The sequence below is a fragment of the Lontra canadensis genome, unplaced genomic scaffold, assembly GCF_010015895.1.
Source record: "Lontra canadensis isolate GAN:19392208 unplaced genomic scaffold, GSC_riverotter_1.0 scaffold29, whole genome shotgun sequence".
In the NCBI taxonomy this organism is placed as follows: Eukaryota; Metazoa; Chordata; class Mammalia; order Carnivora; family Mustelidae; genus Lontra; species Lontra canadensis.
Genome location: NW_022631023.1, coordinates 7,749,561 through 7,770,703, shown reverse-complemented (window position 1 = coordinate 7,770,703; position 21,143 = coordinate 7,749,561). Strand labels below are relative to the sequence as shown.

General features: G+C 44.3%; 1 protein-coding gene across 2 annotated transcripts in view; it reads right to left on the bottom strand.

Moving 5' to 3' along the window:
• The window catches only part of VPS26C (VPS26 endosomal protein sorting factor C), a 41,507-nt gene extending 20,756 nt beyond the window's left edge, over positions 1 to 20,751 (bottom strand). Inside the window, exons 1-2 of one of the 2 annotated variants that reach the window (XM_032865337.1) lie at positions 20,607 to 20,684; positions 13,661 to 13,715 (exon numbers count right to left, since the gene is read on the bottom strand). In XM_032865337.1, the coding sequence (XP_032721228.1) occupies positions 13,661 to 13,681 (21 nt within the window). In that variant the 5' untranslated portion in view covers positions 13,682 to 13,715; positions 20,607 to 20,684. Of the gene's footprint in view, positions 1 to 13,660; positions 13,716 to 20,606 lie in introns of both variants that reach the window. The other variant, XM_032865336.1, reaches the window with a different exon arrangement.
• Between the last annotated feature and the right edge of the window lie 392 nt (positions 20,752 to 21,143).

Genomic DNA, 21,143 nt, shown 5'->3' with positions numbered 1-21,143 from the left:
CGCAATTCAAAATGAAGGTACAGTAATGCCCATTATGCTCAACGAACACAGCGTGATCACAGAATTTTATACCCACCTAAACAGTCACTCCACTATAAAGGAGTTTTAAATGTGCAGAAATAAACCTCAAGCAGTAGTGTGTGAAAATCCTCCTCGAGGAATTTACTATATAGTGGACTATAAGCATCCATGGGATGGCTAGAAAAACTGTTTAAAAAAAAAAAAAAACCACTTGTAAAGACTGAATCCATTTAACTCTAATAAGACAAGGAGATACGTGATGATGATGGTAGGAGAAAAGAATGCAAAATACAAGGCCCAACAGTGTAGAAATGACTTAAGTAATAACGCTAGCTGGGAGAGGAAGGTCGCAAGAATGTGGGAGGCAGCATAATGTACATGCTTCCCCCAACACACACTCTCACAGCTGGGGCTGACAAATACTCCCTGAAAACCATGCTCTCCAAGGTACCTGGCTGGCTCGGTTGGAGGAGCATGCGATTCTTGATTCCGGGGTCATGAGTTCGAGCCTCATACGGGTGTACAGATTACTTAAATAAATAAACTTAAAAAGAAAAAAGACAACCCATGCTCCCCAATACGGCAGCCACTAGCCATATGTGGTTATTTAAACTCAAATTTATATTAAATAAAATTTAAGTTCAGCCCCTCAGTTGTACCAGCCACATATTCAAGTGTTTAAAAGCCACTTTCTCGCCAGCGTCTGTCACAACAGACGGCAGATAAACAGGACCCGCACATCACTGCGGAGAGCTGTACTGGACAGTCCTGATCTAAAGTTAACAAATCAAATCACAGAGTTCAAATAAACTTCACAAAGGTAAATACCAGTAAAGGTGGTATTTGTAAGTAACTAAGACGAGTTGGGAGAAGAGAAGAAAGGAGGAAGGAAAGAAGAGGAAATATAGTAATTTCATCATTGCTCTCAGGAGGGGATTAATAACATCTAAAACAGAGCAGATGTAGGGCATAATAAAAAGTTGTAAGGGTAACAATTATAACAAATAAAACTCCAAAGTATTAGAAAATCATATAAACAACATAAAGCCAAGCAAAGAAGGCTGGAGAGAGGAAGAAGTTTTAAAAGCTACTTAAAAAAACCATCCCCTCAAGTGACACCAAAGCAGCAGCGACAGAACTAATGCCAAACACATGTCATATAAATAAACGGGCTAAATTAACATCTATTAGAAACAGACATTGAAATTCTATCTCAAAGCAAAACCCAGTTTTCTGTTGTATGACAGAGAAGCACCTACAAGAAGAAGAAAGGCTAAGCAAAGGACCAGGAAGCGAGAGCGAAGAAATCAATCACGGGTAATCTTCACATCGGACAAGGCTGAGTTCAGAGCAGGAAGGACCGAATGAGACAAAGAAGGGCACTGTGCCGTTCCCAGCAGCTTGGCTCGTGGTGAGGACCTGAGGCACGATTCCCTGCGATCGAGGAATGTGGCACTGACATCTGAATGCAGAAACCACAGGGGACACCAGGAGAAATTGAGGAAAACACATCCGGTGCACGAGATGTTAATTTACCCCCTTAGCTCAGGACAGAAAAAGGAAAAGCAGCAGCAAAGATATAAAGGACCTCCGTGACATGTCAATAAGGTATGACTAATTGGCGCAGGTGGAACCCCCCACCCAGGGGGGGCTACACTCTTTTTTGTGTCCATAGTTCATGCACAAAAATTGACCAGGCTGGCCCATAAATAAGTTCAACAGTTTTTTTTTTTTTTTTAGGGAAAAAAATAGCAAAGCAAATTATTCAATTAATCAAGAATAAAGAAAGAGGAAAGCACACATAAATTTCCAAAATAAGAAATAAGAGGGAAATATCAGAGATCTAGAGGAAATTAAAAGAATAAGAGAATGTGTTGTTCGGCTGCATGTGAGTCAATGTGAAAGTTGAAGGAGTGAGTTATTCTAAGAAAATATAATTAACCTAAACTAACCATAAAGGAATCATGAAACCTAAGCAAATTGGTCACTGCAGAAAAAATAGAGAAATTTGAAAGTAAGTCCTTCACCTTACCCAGAGGGCTTCAGAGATCATCCCCAAATGTATAAAGAACAGAAAATTCCGATATTAAACTACTCCAAAACAGACAAGGAAGGAACTTCTTTAAAAAAAAAAAATAAAGCAAATATAGGGGCACCTGGGTGGCTCAGCTGGTCAAGTGTCTGCCTTTAGCTCAGGTCATGATCCCGGAGCCCCGGGAATGAGCCCCATGTTGGGCTCCCTGCTCAGTGGGAGGTTGCTTCTCCCTCTCCTTCTGCTCCCCTGCTCCTGCGCTCTCATTCTCTATCTCAAATAAATAATAATCAAATCTTTTTTAAAAAATTAAAATTAGGGGCACCTGGGTGGCTCAGTGGGTTAAAGCCTCTGCCTTCGGCTCAGGTCATGCTCCCAGGGTCCTGGGATTGAGCCCCGCATTGGGCTCTCTGCTCAGCGGGGAGCCTGCTTCCCTTCCTCTCTCTCCGCCTGCCTCTCTGCCTACTTGTGATCTCTGTCTGTCAAATAAATAAATAAAATCTTTTAAAAAAATTAAAAAAAAAAAAAAATAAAAATTAAAAATTAAAAGTTAAAAAATAAAGCAAATATAATAATGACACTAAAAGACAAAATCTATACACATACCCATTTCCACAGAAAGCTAGACTTTTCTCACTTATAAATATCAATGCAAAGGTCCTATATAAAATATTAACACAAACAACCTAGGAACAACTTAAAGGAATAGCACACCATAATGCCATGGGATTTAGTCCAGGAAAGAATGAATAGCTCAATTATTAAGAAAAACTATTAATACAACTCACTATATTAATAGCTCTCCAGAGAAAAATCATAGTCGTCTCTAGAGATGCTGAAAAGTCAGTTGCTAAAATGTAATATCCATTCTTCGTAAAATTCTCAGTAACATAAGGATACTTCCTCAACGCAACTAAACAGATCAATCTTTCCCAAAAGCCAGCATCAAACTTGATGGGAAATGAGATATGCTACATTTAAATCAAGAATAAGGATGAACCCAGTCACCACTATTAATGGACTGTAAGTACTAGTTAATGTAATGAAACTAGAGAAATAGTAAGAAAATTGAAAAGGAGAAAGTAAAATGGTCATTATCTGCAGATAATACGACTGTATGCCTGAAAGAACCCATGAGAGTTCACTGAAGACTATCAACATGAAGGGGATAGCAGGAAGACAGTCGGTACGAAATTAATGCACAAAAATTAATATGGCATCATGTACAAAACAATGAGAAAACAGGTTGGAAGAAAAGTCTTAATTTTCAAAAGCAACTGAAAGTTAAATTAACAGGAAATGACCAAAACACTGATAAGACAAAAAATTTTAAAACACAGCTGAGGGGCACAAAACAAATGGAAAGCAATACCATGTTTTGTTTTGTTTTTTTAAAGATTTTATTTATTTATTTATTTGAGAGAGAATGAGTGAGAAAGAGCATGAGAGAGGAGAAGGTCAGAGGGAGAAGCTGACCCCCCAAGGAGCTGGGAGCCCGATGTGGGACTCGATCCTGGAAGTCTGGGATCATGACCTGAGCCGAAGGCAGTCGCTCAACCAACTGAGCCACCCAGGTGCCCCCATACCATGTTTTTTAATACAGGTTTTTTTTTTGTTTTTTTGTTTTAGATTTTACTTATCTGAGAGTGAGAGAGAGAGAACGAGAATGCATGGTGGGGGGAGAGGCAGGCTCCCCACTGAGCAGGGAACCCAAAGAAGGGCTCCATCCCAGGACCCTAAGATCATGACCTGAGCTGAATTAACCAACTGAGCCACCCAGGTGGCCCTGAATACAAAGTTTTAACACCCTCAGCGTGTCTACCTTCCTTAAGTTAAGTCTATAAAGATAATAGAATCCTAAAGAAAATAATTCTTTTGGGGGCTATGTGGAGGGATGATATAGACCAGATAAGCGGATCTGAAAATTCTTATAGAATAGGCAATGAATGTTGAAGAGAAGAGGAAGGAGACTAGCTCTATGAGATATGACATCACCACGATAATTTACAACGTGTGGTACAGGGCATGTACAGCCTGAAAGGTCAACAGAACAAAATGGAGGAGTCCCGAAATAGACCCAGATAGTAGAAGAATTTAACAGGTGATAAAAGTAGCATTTTAAATCCAGAGGAAAAGATGGAAGAGTCACTAAAGGATACTAGAAAACTGGCCAGAGAACTGGGGGAAAAAAAAAAAAAAGTTAAGTGGGAGCCATACTGCAAACCTTTGTACCTGGGAACTTCACAATGTGTCAAAGACTTCAATATTTTTACACAAACAACCAAAATGTTAGAAGAAACCATTTGGGATAATTTTTATCATACCCATGTGACTCACAACTCTGAATAAATAAATACTACTACAAATACAACCCCAAATTAAGTTTGTTTCTTAAAAGTGATCAGGAGTTTAAAAACAAAAAAAGTGATCAGGAGTGATATCACTTACATAAATGTTAAACTAAGGAAATTGTGCAACTCAGTATAACAGGCAAATACGAAAATATGCCCAATGTCAACAATAATATTAAAAATAACAACTAAAACTATCATACCTATCAGATTACCAAAGACTAAAATATTTGAGGATATTGTGTTAGGGGAGGTGGCAACGGCACTCTGAGATGTTTCTGGCGGGAGTCTGGAATACCATGACCTTGTAAAGAACATCTGGCAATACCAAAGACATTTTACAAACACCTGGACCCAGCAATTCCATTTTAGGAATTTTCCTCAGAAATACTGGTACAGGTGAAACGACTTATGAACATGGTTATTCAGGGCAATGCTGTTTGTAGTAACAAGACTGTAAACAACCTAAATTCCAACAATGGAAAATGGTGGTTTTTCCCTTGAACGATTTCCTGAAGATCATTCACATTAGTACATACATGTTCTTTTTTTTTTTTTTAATTTTACTTATTTATTTGACAGAGAGAGAGATCACAAGTGGGCAGAGAGGCAGGCAGAGAGAGAGGAAGGAAAGCAGGCTCCCCGCCTAGCAGAGAGCCCGTTTCGGGACTCGATCCCAGGACCCTGGGATCATGACCTGAGCCGAAGGCAGAGGCTTTAACCCACTGAGCCACCCAGGTGCTCCCACGTTCTTTTTTTTTTTTTAAGGCTGCATATTACATCACTGTGGGAAAAAAAATGTTGCCATTTGTACATATTTAATACTTACACATGCATAAAATATCTTTGGCAGGAATCACAAGAAACTGATAGTTTTTGGTTACCCCATGGAGAGGACCATGATGGATGGTGAAGGGTAAATGCGTCCATCTTAAAGCTCATGAATTTAAGCCATGTGAACTGATTAACTATTAACATAATACATAATAAATCAATTATAAAGATCAATTCCAGAATGGGTGGCCTCTGGACCTAAATGTACAAGGATCTAAGTGTTTTAAATTCTGATAACCCAAGGGCCTATTGCTCGCCTTGGGAAAAGATCTAAAGACTGTGCTTTTAAGTCCCATTTCCAGGGATTATCTCTTGCTTTGGACTTGAACACAACTGCTGAAGAAGCCAAAAGCCTCTTACTTAATGCCTCAGCCGTTCTCTCTCCAATGTCTCTCCTTTCTGATAGTCCCAGCAGCACGAGAGCTATCAGTGTTCCCAAGAATCCCCTGCATACCCAAACAAGTCCCTCCTTCCTAACACTGGGGCAGTACTCAGAACCACCTAGGATCCTCCCATAGTTGGTCTGGAGATCTTGTACACCAAGAGTGGGGTGCCCCTTCATTTGCCCACAGAGAAACCAAATGCACAACAAAATCACAAGATAAATCAGTGATCTGGGTAGGCAACCAAAAGTTAGACAACTAATTGCTAAGACAACTGTTGAAACACTAGTCTTAGTAGCACTCAAAAGATCCGTTTTGGTTGGAACACAGAAATCTGAAACATTAGACGGATTTCAACTTGTTAGGTACCCCCATCCATCTCCACAACTCTGTATCACAACTGTTTTCCATCTTGTTTGAAAAAAAGAACAAATCATAACCAGATATTTTTCCACATAGTAATGGCCAATAGTATGTGGTGTTTACTGAAACTTCCAGAAAGGAGAATTTTGAAGAGACTGTGTCATCTCCAATCTGTCATTAAAACCCATAATGGTCCTTAACAATCCCATTCCTAGATTTTACTCAAGTGAAATGAAAGATTATGTCCACGCAAAAAATCTGTATGCAAACCTTTCTAGAAGCTTTATTCCGTATCACCCGAATGTCCTTCAACAGGTGCACGGCCGAACACACAGTGGTATATTCATACCAGAGAAGACAACTCAGCAGTAGAATGGAACAAACCAGTGATACGCGCAACAATCTGAGAGTCTCAAGGGCATTATGCTATGTGCTAAGGCCAGATTCAAAAGGCTTCCTATTATAGAATCACAGTTATGCTACTCACAAGATATGGAAAAGGACAACCAGACAGACTGAAAGTCGATCGGAAATTGCCAGTGGCTGGGAGGGGCGGGGGATGGGAGGAGAAGCGGACTATAGGGGACACAGGGAATTCGGGAGGGCCAGAACTCTTCCACATCTGGATTGTGGTGGTGGTTATGGTCTCAAAAGAGCTCTACACTGGGGAGTAATCTATTGTGTGTGATAGCCTCGATTGAGAAACCTACGGAGATAATCAAGTATGGAAGGAAATACAGTCATCCTACTTTCTTGGCGACAGGGTCATAGTCTGAAAGTGGTTAATATTTAAGTAAAAATCTATGAAAAGCAATCAGTTCGCTAGCAATGGAACTGTAACAAAATACTGAGATACTGATTTTGTTTGGCTTACGTATGCATACTGCCAAAACAGCAGGCATAATATCAACACTGTTCCGGGTACTAGGGACAAGGCAGGGGACAAAAGAGACAAAGCTGCTGCTCTCAGGGGCTTACATTTTATTTATTTATTATTTAATTTATTTATTTATTTAGGGAGAGAATGAGCACAATTGGGGATGGGGGAAGAGGGATAGAGAGAGAATCCCAAGCAGGCCTTGTGCTGAGTGTGAAGGCCGACGTGGGGCTCATTCTCACAACCCTGAGATCACGACCTGAGCTGAAACCAAGAGTCGGACGCTTAACCGCCTGAGGCCCCCTGGGTGCCCCAGGGGCTCACATTTCAGTCCTGCATTCTGACGCCGTTCTACTATGGTGAAAGACAGCAGGTTTCTTCTAGGTATAGCACAGTATAAGTACAGGTGTAAATACTAAGTAAAACGAGCCAACAAAATTCATGGCAATTGTCCGATGTAGGTATCTCTGAAATTTCTAGTTCTGAAACTTTCTTCAGAGTCTGGAAAAGAAATCTGAGCCCTGAGTGAAAGTTTAGAAGGGGCAAAATAAGATTGCCCAATACTAGTCACAAAAAGTTAAACTGTTTTTTTTTTTAAGATTTTATTTATTTACTTGGCATACAGAGATCACAAGTAGGCAGAGAGGCAGGCAGAGAGAGAGAGAGAGAGAGAGAGAGAGAGAGAGGAAGAAGCAGGCTCCCTCCTAAGCAGAGAGCCTGATGCGGGGCTCGATCCCAGGACCCTGAGATCATGACCTGAGCTGAAGGCAGAGGCTTTAGCCCACTGAGCCACCCAGGCGCCCCTGTTTTTTTTTTTTTTTTTTTTTTTTTTTAAGACTTACTTATTTATTTGAGATATAATGAGCAAGACAACACAGGCGGTTGTGGGGTTGGGGGAGGAGAGGGAGGGCAGAGGGAGAAGCAGACGACGCCCTGCTGAGCAGGGAGCCCAATCCTGGGACTTCAGGATCGTGACCTGAGCGGAAGACAGACACTTTACTGACTGAGCCACCCAGGCGCCCCAAAAGTAAAACTTTTAAAAAAGTAAATATGGAGTCTTTTGCGTGGGAGTGTTACATTAGGTTCCTGGTGTGCTGTGTGGTTGAAGGGCTTGGATACTGCCTATTAGTAAAACTGTGAGTTAACAGAGATTACTGGATTTCAGATTTTAATAACATAAAACTCACGCAAAGTTTGGAACGCTGACGTTTGTTTGAACTACTGGTGTAAGTGAATGTGAGGACTCGGGGACTGTAAACCAAGACTTTCAGAGAGCTCCGATTACAGGAGGTTGGGAGCTGCCCTAATTATATGCCAAAGTAATGACCATGGAATACAGGGAACTGGCCAAAGAAAATGCTTTGAATAGCCAGCCCACTTACATAATGAACAACTCCAACAGCCACCGAACTGAATCCCGGTCAGAGTGAGCTCACGTATGAAAAACTGCAGATCACCAAGTCCAAGGCAGAGCCTGGGCCCAGGAGGAGGAGACCAGGGGTGAGTGAAGCAAGGCCCATGGGGCTGCTGACAGGCAGGAGCAGGACCAGAGAGCACAGGGCCGACCATGCTCCCCAGCACGGCAGCGGTCTCTGCTCCAGGTGGCCCAGTGGCGCCCGGGCACCCTGCCCATGGCGGGCATCCTGCCCATGGGGACCCCAGGACCACACTGTGGGAGGCTGGGAATGTCCAGTGCTAATTTTTAGGCTCACTCATGGAGCAGTGAAGGAGGGGGACACTCCTTCCTATTACTCGAATTCTCTCGCTAGTGAAAACGTGTAAATTTTTTAAATCTGAAAAGTATGGTCAAATTAACACTACCAGATCATTTTTTTTTAAAGATTTTATTTATTCATTTGACAGATAGAGATCATAAGTAGGCAGAGAAGCAGGCAGAGAGAGAAGAGGAAGCAGGCTCCCTGCTGAGCAGAGAGCCCTATGCAGGGCTGGATCCCAGCACTAAGAGATCATGACCTAAGCTGAAGGCAGAGGCTTTAACCCACTGAGCCACCCAGGCGCCCCCACTCCCCGCTTTTTTTTTTAAAGAACACTACCAGATCGTTTTAAAATTTAAGTGTTTCTTTCCTGATTATTTTTTTAGAAAAAGAAAAAAACTTTTTAAAGATTTTATTTATTTGAGAGAGAATGAGTGAGCGAGCATGAGAGAGGAGACGGTGAGAGGGAGAAGCAGACTCCCCAAGGAGCTGGGAGCCCGATGTGGGACTCAATCCTGGAAGTCCAGGATCATGACCTGAGCCGAAGGCAGTCGCTCAACCAACTGAGCCACCCAGGTGCCCTCTTTCCTGATTATTATTGAAGAGAGCAATTTCTGCCCTTTTATCCCTTACTTTTCATTGATGGGACTTCTCTTCCTTTCCCAAAGATGGCAATTTGGGTTTTTGAGTATAGTCTTAAATGACTTTTTTTTTTAAGTTTTTATTAATTTATTTGAGATTAATTTATTTATTTGAATTTATTTACTAATTTACTTGAGAGAGAGAGCACAAGCACGGGGAAGGGTAGAGGGAGAGGGAGAAAGGGAGCCCAACAGGGACTCGATTCCAGACCCTGGGATCGTGACCTAAGCCCAAGGCAGACACTTAACTGACTGAGCCACCCACATCCTTAAATGATCTTTTCTGATAAAACAAAGGCAGACCAATTTTTGGCTGCCATCATGCCAGATGTGTGACAGAAAACCATAAGCACAGAGAAGAAAGTCAGCACAGAGGACACACATGGTGATGGGGACGAACAGAACCCAGTCATCATTAGAAAGCACATGTGTCCGAGTCACAAACCAGGAGATCCTGCCCAACAGCCAGGAGGACAGCTCGTGTAAGCCCTCGGTTTCTCAGAGGCACACTCTTTCCAAGCTTCAGCATCCGGGGTCAGAAGAGTATGAACAGGTACAATATCTACCAAGAATCAAAGGCTACTGACAACCTCAAATTGCCCTTCCCAAGGCAAGTTTAAACACCAATAAGGAAACCAACAACAAGGGTGGCCAGATCCCACTGGCTTCTGCTGGGACTTCCGGCCCAAGTGAGCAGGTTGTCAAGGAGGAACTTGGCAGAAGACGAAGTGACAATGGTGGGTCTGTAATCTGTATGGAGCAGAGGCCCATGTTCTTCGATTTAAATCCTCCAGTGAATAAAAGCAAAATGTTTTCAGCCTGGTGGCAGGCACTGCATTATATCCGGAAGTTAATAGAGCTTTTAAATTTTGGCATAAGACAAAAGAAAATGGGACGTATGAAGAACTCCAACCTTGTTGGCTCTAGCCGGTCACTACATCGTACAACCAGTACTTTTCAAACTGTGAGCCCCTGGGCCCCAGGCCTGTGCAGACACCTCAGCAGCCACTTTGGGATTTGAGGATGAGTTGGGGAAGGCAGGGAGTTGGGGGGAGGGAGTCGCTTCAGATGGAAAAGCTCTCATTTTATATGCCTATAAAACAAACTACTTTGAGGGGCTCCTGGGTGGCTCAGTGGGTTAAGCCTCTGCCTTCGGCTCAGGTCATGATCTCAGGGTCCTGGGATCGAGCCCTGCATCGGGCTCTCTGATCAGCAGGGAGCCTGCTTCTCCCTCTCTCTACCTGCCTCTCTGCCTACTGTGGTCTCTGTCTGTCAAATAAATAAATAAAATCTTTAAAAAAACAAAACAAAACAAAAAACTACTTTGATATTATAAAAATTGGTATATTAGAATTCTATATAAGATTTCATTTACTACGAAGAGTTCCACTGCTTACATTTCTGGGGGAAAATCTTTATCCTAAACAATGCTGTTCATCTTATCGAGCTGTTTATAAGGAAACACCCAGTTTGCTTTTCGAAGTGAAAGGTAATATATATTTTCCATCACCTGGAGAAAGGCACCATTGCTCTGAGCCTGAATGTTCTTCTGCCTGTGAGTGAGAAAGTAGACTTTCTCTTCAATATAGACAATGAAAGACCAGGACAGTCTTTTGAAGAGTTGCTCAGCATACAGATGTGTCCGGAAAGTCTTGTGTGCAGGTGGAAGACAATAATCGAAATTGATAGGCATTCTTCACTCTACAAAAGTATTTTCACAACAGTTGGCTCTTTACCTGTTGTGTCTGTATGGAAAGCATCTCAAAGGACCCACACCCCACGGCCAGAGAGCAGCAGTACCCACACACCACAGAGTCCCACACCCTGGATCTCCCACCACATACTGGGAATGCGGGTGGCTCTGAAGCCAGTCACTATGCTAACTGAAGGCTCCTTAAACTCTCCATCCAGACAAAACAAAGTTTATTTCGGAGCTTCAGAACACTGTGCTTTTCTTGTTGGCATGATACTCTCGGGCATGATGCTCTTCTGAAATTTCCACTTTTTCGTCTGCTCACAGGGAGGGGAAATGGGTCAGCCCACCTGCCCAATGGCTACCAAGTAACTGTTTTCTGAACAAAAGTTGAAGTCAAGAAAAGGAAGCAGGGGTGGGGGTGAGGTCATAGGTCTGTCTACGAAAAGAACTCCATTCGTGCCATGACTACTTGATTAAAAAGAACACTGAATGAAATGAAGAGATATTTGGAGCTAGGGGGTTAAAAACTCCCCAAGTGTGGCTGAAATGATGGTGGAAAGCCAATGGAAAACTGACTTGAACTTACAACCTTTCCAGAATACGCCTGTGCTAAGAGGGCAGAGAACAAGCAGGGTGAGCAGAGGTGCAGGAAGAACAATGGAAGCAGGATGGGGCCAAGGACAGCGGGGAGGGACAGTCAGGGAGTCAGGTCAGCTCGGCTCAAAGCTGGGAGAGTGAGTGAGGCACGGTTCACAGGAGCCAGAGAACCAGGAGAACCAGGAGCCAGGGAGGTAAGGGAGGCACAGCAGGGACCATCTGTAGGGAGGGTGAGCACGCCTGGAATTCTGTAGAATAGACCAGCGGAGCTCTCTGACAACTCAGGTTGGAGCAGTAGTGGAGAAGGAGTCAAGAGGGGGAACAAGAGAAGAGAGGTGCCATCTCCCTAAAACCTGCCTGTGTCACTGGCTCTCCAGACCAGGAGCAGCACTGCTGGGAGGTCAGCGCTGGGGGACAATCACCTCTGGAAGCAGGTTGGGCTAAGGGCAGCTCGAGCCCACCGGGAAGGTGTGGCTGGCTCCACCCGCAGATCCAGGATGCTGCAAGGTCAGGAGATCCACACCTGGAACTCAAGGTCAGGAGGTCCGAACTGGGGACTAGAATCAAGAGGAAGGCAGAGGAAACCGAACCAGCCTGCTGGAGTCAGAGCAGCCTGCTGGGAGTCAGGGGTGTCCCTGGTGTCTCCCTGCTGCAGTCTAGAAACCCCCACACCCACAGCAGCCAAGCAGGCTTTACTAATGCTTGGGCCAGTACAAAACGCGCTGTCACAAACACCAAATGAAGAACTACATGAATCATTTTACTGCACCCAGTTTTCAAACACACTTGGGTAATTCTGAAAATGCCTCCCTTGCAGGGCACCAGGGTTAGGTTATGATTTAAGAGACAGGCCTTTTCAGGAGCATTCGATTATTCAAGAGAGAAGAGACCCAACTCAAGGTTGAGATGACAGCAATTCCTAAAAGGTTCATAGCTCCCCCAGATTATCCTGGGATCCCCACTGGCTCATTTTTGTACCCTAAGTACTTCCAACAGCGTTCACCGGGAAAGACCGGTGTCAGGTGTCAAGAATCCAGCAGTACAAGGCACAATAGTTATTCTTTTTTTCCATACCATTCTAGTTTTGCAATTTTTCTTCCTAATGATGAACTGTTACATAGAGGATTTTTCCTCTATTACTTTTTTTTTAAAGATCTTACTTCTTTGAGAGAGAGGGAATACAAGTGGGGGAGGGACAGCGGGAAAGGGAGAAGCAGACTCCCCGCTGAGTAGGGACCCGCACCCGCCCCACCAGGTGCGGCTCAATCCCAGGACCCCAGGATCATGACCTGGGCTGAAGGCAGACGCTTAACCAACTGAGCCACCCAGGCACCCCTCCTCTTTAACTTTTCAACAGAAAATTACACACAAGCCAAAGAAGACAAAATCTAGAGGTTCTTGTAACAGTAACCAGCCCGCTGTGCACAGATCCCTTATCACTGTCACTGGGCTACGCTGGATAGCAAAGCTCTTATTTATGGTTTTCAGAACCACAATATTTAACGGTGTCACTTTCACAAGTACATGTGTCAGGAATTTAGAAAGCAAAACATTCCGAATTTGTAAAAACAAATGAATCATATTTACATTACAGTAAGATTTACCGCAGGGTTCTTTCAACCAATAGGCTCCTCCGGTGAACTGAAAACATCACATAATGTCCAAAGCTGTTGAGTCAAACTGTGTGATCAGGAGCACCTCTCCTGCACTGTGGGGGAAGCATAAAGGCATACCCGAACCACAGTCAGCTGTGGTGCCCAATGGTGCCCATGGCAGTGCCCAAACCTGCCATGCTCCCTAGCAGGGATCCTAGGGCACTAGCCCTCCTTCCTCCAAGTCGGCCGTGGGCAGACGTCCAACGAGCTGAGAAGCATCTGATACACACTCACTTGGATAGTGTACTAACTTCCAGATCCACATCGTGGCAGACACAGCAATTCTGAGTGACTAGACATTACCGAAAGGCACACGGTTACCAATGCTCACCATCTGAGCCCCTGCTAAGGGTCAGAACCTATAATAAAATATCTTAAAGCATCATCTCATTTAATCTCACAACAAAATCTTTGCATAGGTATCAGCTCCATCCTACAGATGACCAAAATTAAGGCCTGGGGAAGGCATACAGAAGCATGATTTCAAGTATTTACTCTTCTCTGTGCCCTTGGCATGTCACTGAGTTCTTGGAGTCTCAGTCTTCTGAACCATAAAATGGGGGGGAATCTTTCAGTGTTAGTGGGGATTAAAGATGTCTGAGATTGGAAACGGGCATACTATTATATGTTGTTATAAAACAGTATTACTGGGTGCCTGGGTGGCTCAGTCAGTTAAGCATCTGCCTTCAGCTCAGGTCATGATCCTAGGGTCCTTGGATGGAGCCCCTCATCGGGCTCCCTGCTCAATGGGAAGCCTGCTTCTCCCTCTCCCACTCTCCCTGCTCCTGTTCCCTTTCTCCCTGTCTTTCTGTCAAATAAATAAAATCTTAAAAAAAAAAACCCACCAGTATTAGTCGTTTTCATGGAATGTTAAAACATTCACTAGAAATATGGAATTAGGACATTTTTTAAAAATCACATATTCCTGATGATCCTGTACCATACATGGGGCTTTGGAAACATGGGTCGAGTTTCTGGACTCAATGAGAAGGACTCTCAGAGTGGAAGGGCAAGGATGCTTCAAGCTCTGAGGAAGGTCTACTCACTGGGAGCTATATAAATTATGATGGAAAATGCCAGGAATTAAATTCTATTATTTTCTATTTCTGAATTTGAAGAGAATCACACTGACAGTAATTTGGAAGTCCACATTTCCATATTTATTTGAATCATTCTCTGAAAAATGATTGCGCTAGAGCAAATACAAGTAATGGGAAGTTCATGTGTAGCTGTGGGGCTACGCCAAAATAAGAATCTTACCATTACCTTCTGGAATTTATGCCTGGAATATTATTTGTAATTACAAAGGAAAATCTATAGTGTACCTATAAGACCTAGCTTTCCCTTTCTGATCAATGCATTTATAAAACTAGTAGCTTTATGAATTTTGTTTAAATGTTTTAAGGCTTCAACTATCAATTAATAAAGTTTTTGAGTGCCTACCAAGCGGGCAGTTACTGACAGGCCTAGGTATATAAATATAAGCAGAGCAGTATTTTAGTTAGGCAGACTCAAAGAACAAATTAATTACAAGTTTAATCAGCACAACGACAGAGGAATATATTAAAATGTGCTGCTAACGTATTACAGGTTACTACTAAATTACTGAAAACTTTCCGTGATATTGAGTCTTTTCCTGACCACTGCACCTGACACTTCTGGGCTCCACCATGACCTCATTCTAGTTCCAGGTACTCGTCTCATAAGGAATTTCCTAAAATTTATATTTAAATGTAAGCATTATTTTAAGTCTATGAGTAAGAGTTGTTTTTAAGATTTATTTATTTGAGAGACAGTGCACGAGAGAGCGAGTGTGCAAGTTGGGGGAGGGGCAGAGGGACAAGCAGACTCCCCACTGAGCAGGGAGCCTGATGTAGGGGCTCCATCCCATGACCCTGAGATCATGGCCTCAGCTGAAATCCAGAGTCGGTGGCTTAATCTGAGCCACCCAGGTGCCTGAGAGTTGTTTTTGTAACAGAAATGAAAACACACACTTCTAAACAATTCAGGTGTCAAACAAAAAACCTTAATGTTAGGGCGCCTGGGTGGCTCAGTGGGTTAAATCCTCTGCCTTTGGCTCAGATCATGATCCCGGGGTCCTGGGATCGAGGCCCGCATCGGGCTTTCTGCTCCGCAGGGAGCCTGCTTCCTCCTCTCTCTCTGCCTGCCTCTCTGCCTACTTGAGATCTGTCTGTCAAATAAAAATTAAAAAACAAAAAACAAAAAACAAAAAACCTTAATGTTAATTGGAAGATATTTTAGTACAATTATAAAAATGCCACAAGTCATATCTCATGAGAAAGGGCAGCAGAGCATTATTTTGGGGTCTTCCCATGTCTAGACTGTGAGGCTGCTGTGCCAGGAGGCCTCAGCAGGGGCCCCGGGAGCAGCGACTCCGGTGCAGGGGCAGAGCCGTTCCACTTCTTCCGGTCTCCCTGGCACGCCCCTCTCTGGCAGGAGCTGTGAAGGGTTAGGTGGGGTCCAGTTTACAGTGACTCCACCCAACTGACTAGACACAAAAGACCCAGGGGATGCAGCTAAAGCAGTCCTTAGAGGGAAATGTCTGCATTTTTAAGAGGAGGCTACGATTTACGAAGCTAAACAGCCAACTTAGGAAGGTAAAACACAACAGGAAAGGAGCCGAATAAATTCAAGGGCAAGAGAAGAAATATCTGGAAAGATGATAAAGTAAAATCCCTTTAAAAAAATGCTGCCAAATGAGATTCTAGAAGTGACTGGAAAAGCCCGGGAAGCAGAGGAAACAAAAGCTTTCACTGGACCCGGACTGCCTGGCCAATGTCCGCGAGTTCTCATTCACTCTGCTGCCCTGTCTGCTCCTCTTGCTGGGAATGAACAGGGGCATTTGTGGTCTCTGGTGGGAGGGAGACCCCAGACTGGCGCTTACATTTCAAAACTTAGGTTCGACCTCAGTGAGGCTCCAGAGGACCCTGGCTTCCCCCTAAACGTCGACGTCCTGCTTTGTGCGCATCAGATCCCACAGATGCTCCTATTCGAGCGCTGTATCACCTTTTCTTTGTGTGTTTACCTGTCTCTCTCTACGCCCTGCAAGCCTCATGAGATCACCAGACACTGCCTGAGTAAATTTGTTTGCATTTAATAAAAACCTAAAAAAGGATGAGACCAACAGAGGTCCAAGGTAAGGGTACACCGTTAAGCAGAAAGAACAAGTTGTGTGTGCGCGTGCGTGTTGTGTGTGTGAGCGTGCGTGTGTGCACACGTACACCATTCCTCACAGGAAGTGCCTGGAATAGTGTACGAAGTGTCAGGGAACACCTCCAGGGACAGAAAAGGAGGAAAGAGGAGGAAGAACTTATTTTCACTTTCTAGCCTTCAGTAAAATGTTAAGTCGTTCACATGGCATGTATTACATTTATAGTTTTTAAAATGATTCAACAGTGACTTTTTTTTAACATCCATCATTTTGTCAAGAAGCACTTTTTTTCTAAGAAAAAACCCAAATGCCAATTTTAAACCCAAGTATAACTTAGGTTCTCTGGTATCCACAGAATGAAAGCCATTTTCGAATGCTTTCATGACAGCTAAAACACTGAAAAGCACAGTAACAGAATCAGTACATTTTCTGAGTAGAAGTCATAGTTTTTAATTTTTTAATTTTCTTAAGAGATTTTATTTATTTATTTGTCAGAGAGAGCCTGTGCAAGCACACAAGCAGGGGGAGCATGAGGCAGAGGGAGAAGCAGGCTCCCGGCTGAGCAAGGAACCCAATGCGGACTCAACCTGGGATCAGGACCTGAGCCAAAGGCGGACACTTCACTGACTGCACCACCCAGATGTCCTGAGAAGACTGCTTTATGCAGCTACACAGGCAAATGTATTTCACAAGAAAGACACTCATCTACCACCTGAAGATCAGGCTACCATAGATGGCGGCCACATCAAACAAACTACGACAATTACAGGTACCAGCTGAGAAGTCAGATCCTTCGTAAAGGAATCTTCCCCAGTGCTCCTGAGATGTACAGAGAACATGGAAAATGTGGACTAGTTCCGCTTGCACCACAAGCACTGAGTCCATCAAGCAACTGGCCAGCCACAGTCCTGCCCCTGGAGTTTAGGAAGCAGCCACGGCACGGCAGCACTGGCCACCTACTCCCCCTATCCTGAGCCACAGATCACAGAGTCTAAAACCTGACTCATAGGCACATGGGTCCAAATATATACTTGCTGATTGATTAGACTTACCTGTCTAGTAACCTTCTTTTTTGGGGGGTGGGGGGAACTCCGAAATAATACATAGGAACCATCTGTTTAGAAGTTACGCTGATTTTTTTTTTTTTTTTCATAATTGCCGCATAAGGTTCCCTGACACAAGATTAAGAAACACCGCCAGAAGCCAGCCACTGCAGATTCTGTTCCCATTAATGGCACCAAGGGATGCACTCTGGTTACGCAAAGCTTCGCCACCTTCAACTCTGCCGACCACGAGGACTTATAGCTGGGTCAGCTTTACGATTTCAGTTCTTGCAGCTTTTCTAAAGGTACTTTCTGTTACTTGTGCCATTATTTAAAACCACAGAAAACATCTCAGCTGGAACATCTCTGAATAGAATGTGTTGAGTTTTTGATGAAATAATAATTATTAGAGCAAAACGTATAGAGTCTCCTATCACTGCCTCCACCAATTCTTACTTTGAATTTCCAAGCTACAAAAAAGTTATGAGAATACAAAGTAGAAAGAAAACCTGAGCCCTCACACACTGTTGGGAGAATGTACAAGAGTGTAGGTACTATGGAAAACAGCTTGGTGGGCCTTCGAAAAGATAAAGATAGTAGGGCGCCTGGGTGGCTCAGTCAGTTAAGTGTCTGACTCTTGATTTCCGCCCAGGTCATGATCTCAGGGTCATGAGACAGAGCCTCTTGTTGGGCTCCGTGCTGGGCATGGAGATACTCTCCACGTGCTTAAGATACTTTCTTTCCCTTTGCCCTCCCTACCCCTCCAGCTCATCCATGTGCCGGCTCTCTTAAAAAAATAAAAAAAAAAAAGTTGGGGCACCTGGGTGGCTCAGTGGGTTAGGCCTCTGCCTTTGGCTCGGGTCATGATTTCGGGGTCCTGGGATCAAGCCCCGCATCGGGCTCTCTGCTCAGCAAGGAGCCTGCTTCCCCCTCTCTCTCTGCCTGCCTCTCTGCTTACTTACTTGCCTCTCTCTCTGTCAAATAAATGGATGAAATCTTAAAAAAAAAAAAAGTTAAATATAAAGTGTCATATCACCCAGCAATTTCACTCCTCTGTATGTATCCAAGAGAAATGAAAACATGTTTACACAAACACTCATACTAGAATGTTCATAGTAGCATTATTCATATAAGCCAAAAAGTGAAAACAATCCAAATAAATGTCCATCAACAGATGAATGGGTAAATAAAAGATGGTCTGGAATGGAATACTACTCAGGCATAAAAAGGAACCAAGAACAGATACATGCTACAGGTATGAACACTGAAAACATAATGCTAAGTGAAAGAAGCCAGTAACAAAAGACCACATATATGAAATTTCCAGAACAGGCAAATCCATGGAGACCGAAAGCACATCTGTGATGCCAGGAATATCTGCTAATGGGTACAAGGTTTTTTCTTGGGTGGATCAAAATGTTCTAAAATTAGATGGTGGTGATTATTTGAGCAACTCTGTGACTATATTAAAACCACTTAATTCTATACCTTAAATGGGTAAATTTTATGGCATCTGAATTACATCTCAACAAAACTACTATTAAAAAAGAATACAGGGGTGCCTGGGTGGCTCAGTTAGTTGAGCGTCTGCCTTCGGCTCAGGTCATGATCCCGGGGTCCTGGGATAGAGTCCTACATCAGGATCCCTGCTCAGTGGGGAGCCTGCTTCTTCTTTTCTGTCCCCCACTTGTGCTTGACTCTCCAGTGCTCTCTAATAAATAAATAAAATCTTAATAAAAAAAAAAGAATACAAAGTAGACTCATATAGCTTTCCATTAGAGTTGTCAATTATTAACACTTTGCCCTGTTTGCTCTCTCTTCATCTCACATGCATACTCACACACAATCTGTGGTTGAACTATTCAAAATTTAGTTATTGCCATATTTTACTCCTGAATACTTCAGTATGTGGCATATACTCCTACATAGCCAAAATACAAATATCACACTAGGGAAATTTAACACCAAAACAAAGCTATTATTTAATATATAGTCCATACCCAAATTTGTCAAAAATTATGCACAGTATTTGGTTATCATATCCCTTTAGTTTCTTTTAATCTAGAAAACGTCCCCTTTTTTCATGACATTCACATTTTTTAAAAACGCAGGCCAGTTATTTCAGAGTGTTCCTCCATTTGGAAATGTCTGAGTGCTTCCTTATGAGTTGATTTAAGTTGAACCTTTGTGGTGGAACACTACATAGAAGAGTTGGTCCCTCTTCAGCGCATCAGGCCAAACCCTCTGTGATCATGCTAGAACATGTCAGTAGTATCATCCGCAGTGATAGTGACGTGATGCCGTCAGTCGTGGCCAGACTGGTGATGACCTGATTCCTCCATTATGAAGGCAGCTTTTTCCCTCTGAAATTAGTAATTTGGGAGGTGACCCTCTGAAGCTGTGTAAACGTCAGGTTTCCCCTGTAATGTTGCACTCAGAAGGGTTTAGCATCTGCTCGTGATCTTTGCCCTGTATTCAATCCCTTTTGAGACTGCTCCGCCTGTATGGGGCCAGCCACTCCTCTCAGTTTTATTCCAGTGTGACTCAGCTGTGATTTCAACACTGGCTGCACAGTACAATCAGTGGTATCTCTGGGAGTGGGACCCGGGCAATCACACTTTAAAATTCCCAGGGTGACTGATTCTGATGGAAAGTAGGGAACCTTGAATCATCCGCGTTTTGCAAATAAGGAAACTGAGGCCAGAGGAGGTTAAACGATAGACGAGTGGCACAAAATCTGTTAATGCCATCATTACGATTTTTATTTTTTTTTTGTACTTGCATTTTAATATACCATGCGTTCTGAACATCAGAGAACAACAACAAAAAGAGTAACTTCTGCACGGCGTTAGAGCTGGCCGGACCCTGAAGTGCCTCTGCCTTTCATTCATTAAGACCTCTGCAGTCGCGTGGGGAGTGAGGGAAGGGGGCATGTGCATACCAAGCTCCCCAACCCTCAATGGACAGCTCAAGCTCTGGACCCAAGGCCGAGCGGACGTTCCGAGGGCCAGACGGTTAACACTGCAGCCCAGGCGCCGGCCCCTCGGCCCCCACCCCTGAGGACGTGGCGGGCACTCCGCCCGGGGTCCTGTAGGGCTGCGGGCCGCGCGCGGGGCACACCTGGCGGGGACGCACCTGGCAGAGCGCTCTGCCCGGCCCGGGGACACCCAGGAACGCGCGGGGCCCTGCCGACGACCGAACCCGCAGGACCGCCCACCCTACTTACCCCGGCGTGATAAACCTTGTTCGCTCTCTTAATCTTAATGTCCAGGGAGGTCCCCATTTTCGATTACTCCGCTGAGGGAGCGACTTCCTGACGCGCGTGACCCGAGGGGAAGGCGAGTCGCCCCGCCCCTCCGAGCCGGCCCCACCCCTTTCTCCTCGCGGCCTGCAGCAGTTTCTGGAGACCTCGCTCGCGATTCCGGATCGACTCCCCCGCCTTCCTTTTTCCGGTGCAGGGGCGGGCCTTAGAGCGGGCTGAAGATCTGTCACTCTTCGCCCCGCCTCTGCCGGACGTGAGGGGCGGGACCAGACCAGCCCCACCTTTTCCGTAAAGACGCTCTTAACACCGGAAATGCCCCCCTCCCTGGTTTACTGAGGGGTGGGGGAGGAGGGGAGAAGAAAACGGCTATCTCCCGGCATGCCCCGCGGGGGTGGGAGGTTGCGTGTCCTCCGCGCGGGCCCTGCCTGTGCCGGAGAGGTGAGGCTCCCGTCAGACTGGGCGGCGCGCAGGCGCTGGGCTAAGGAGTGGGCATTAAGGTCG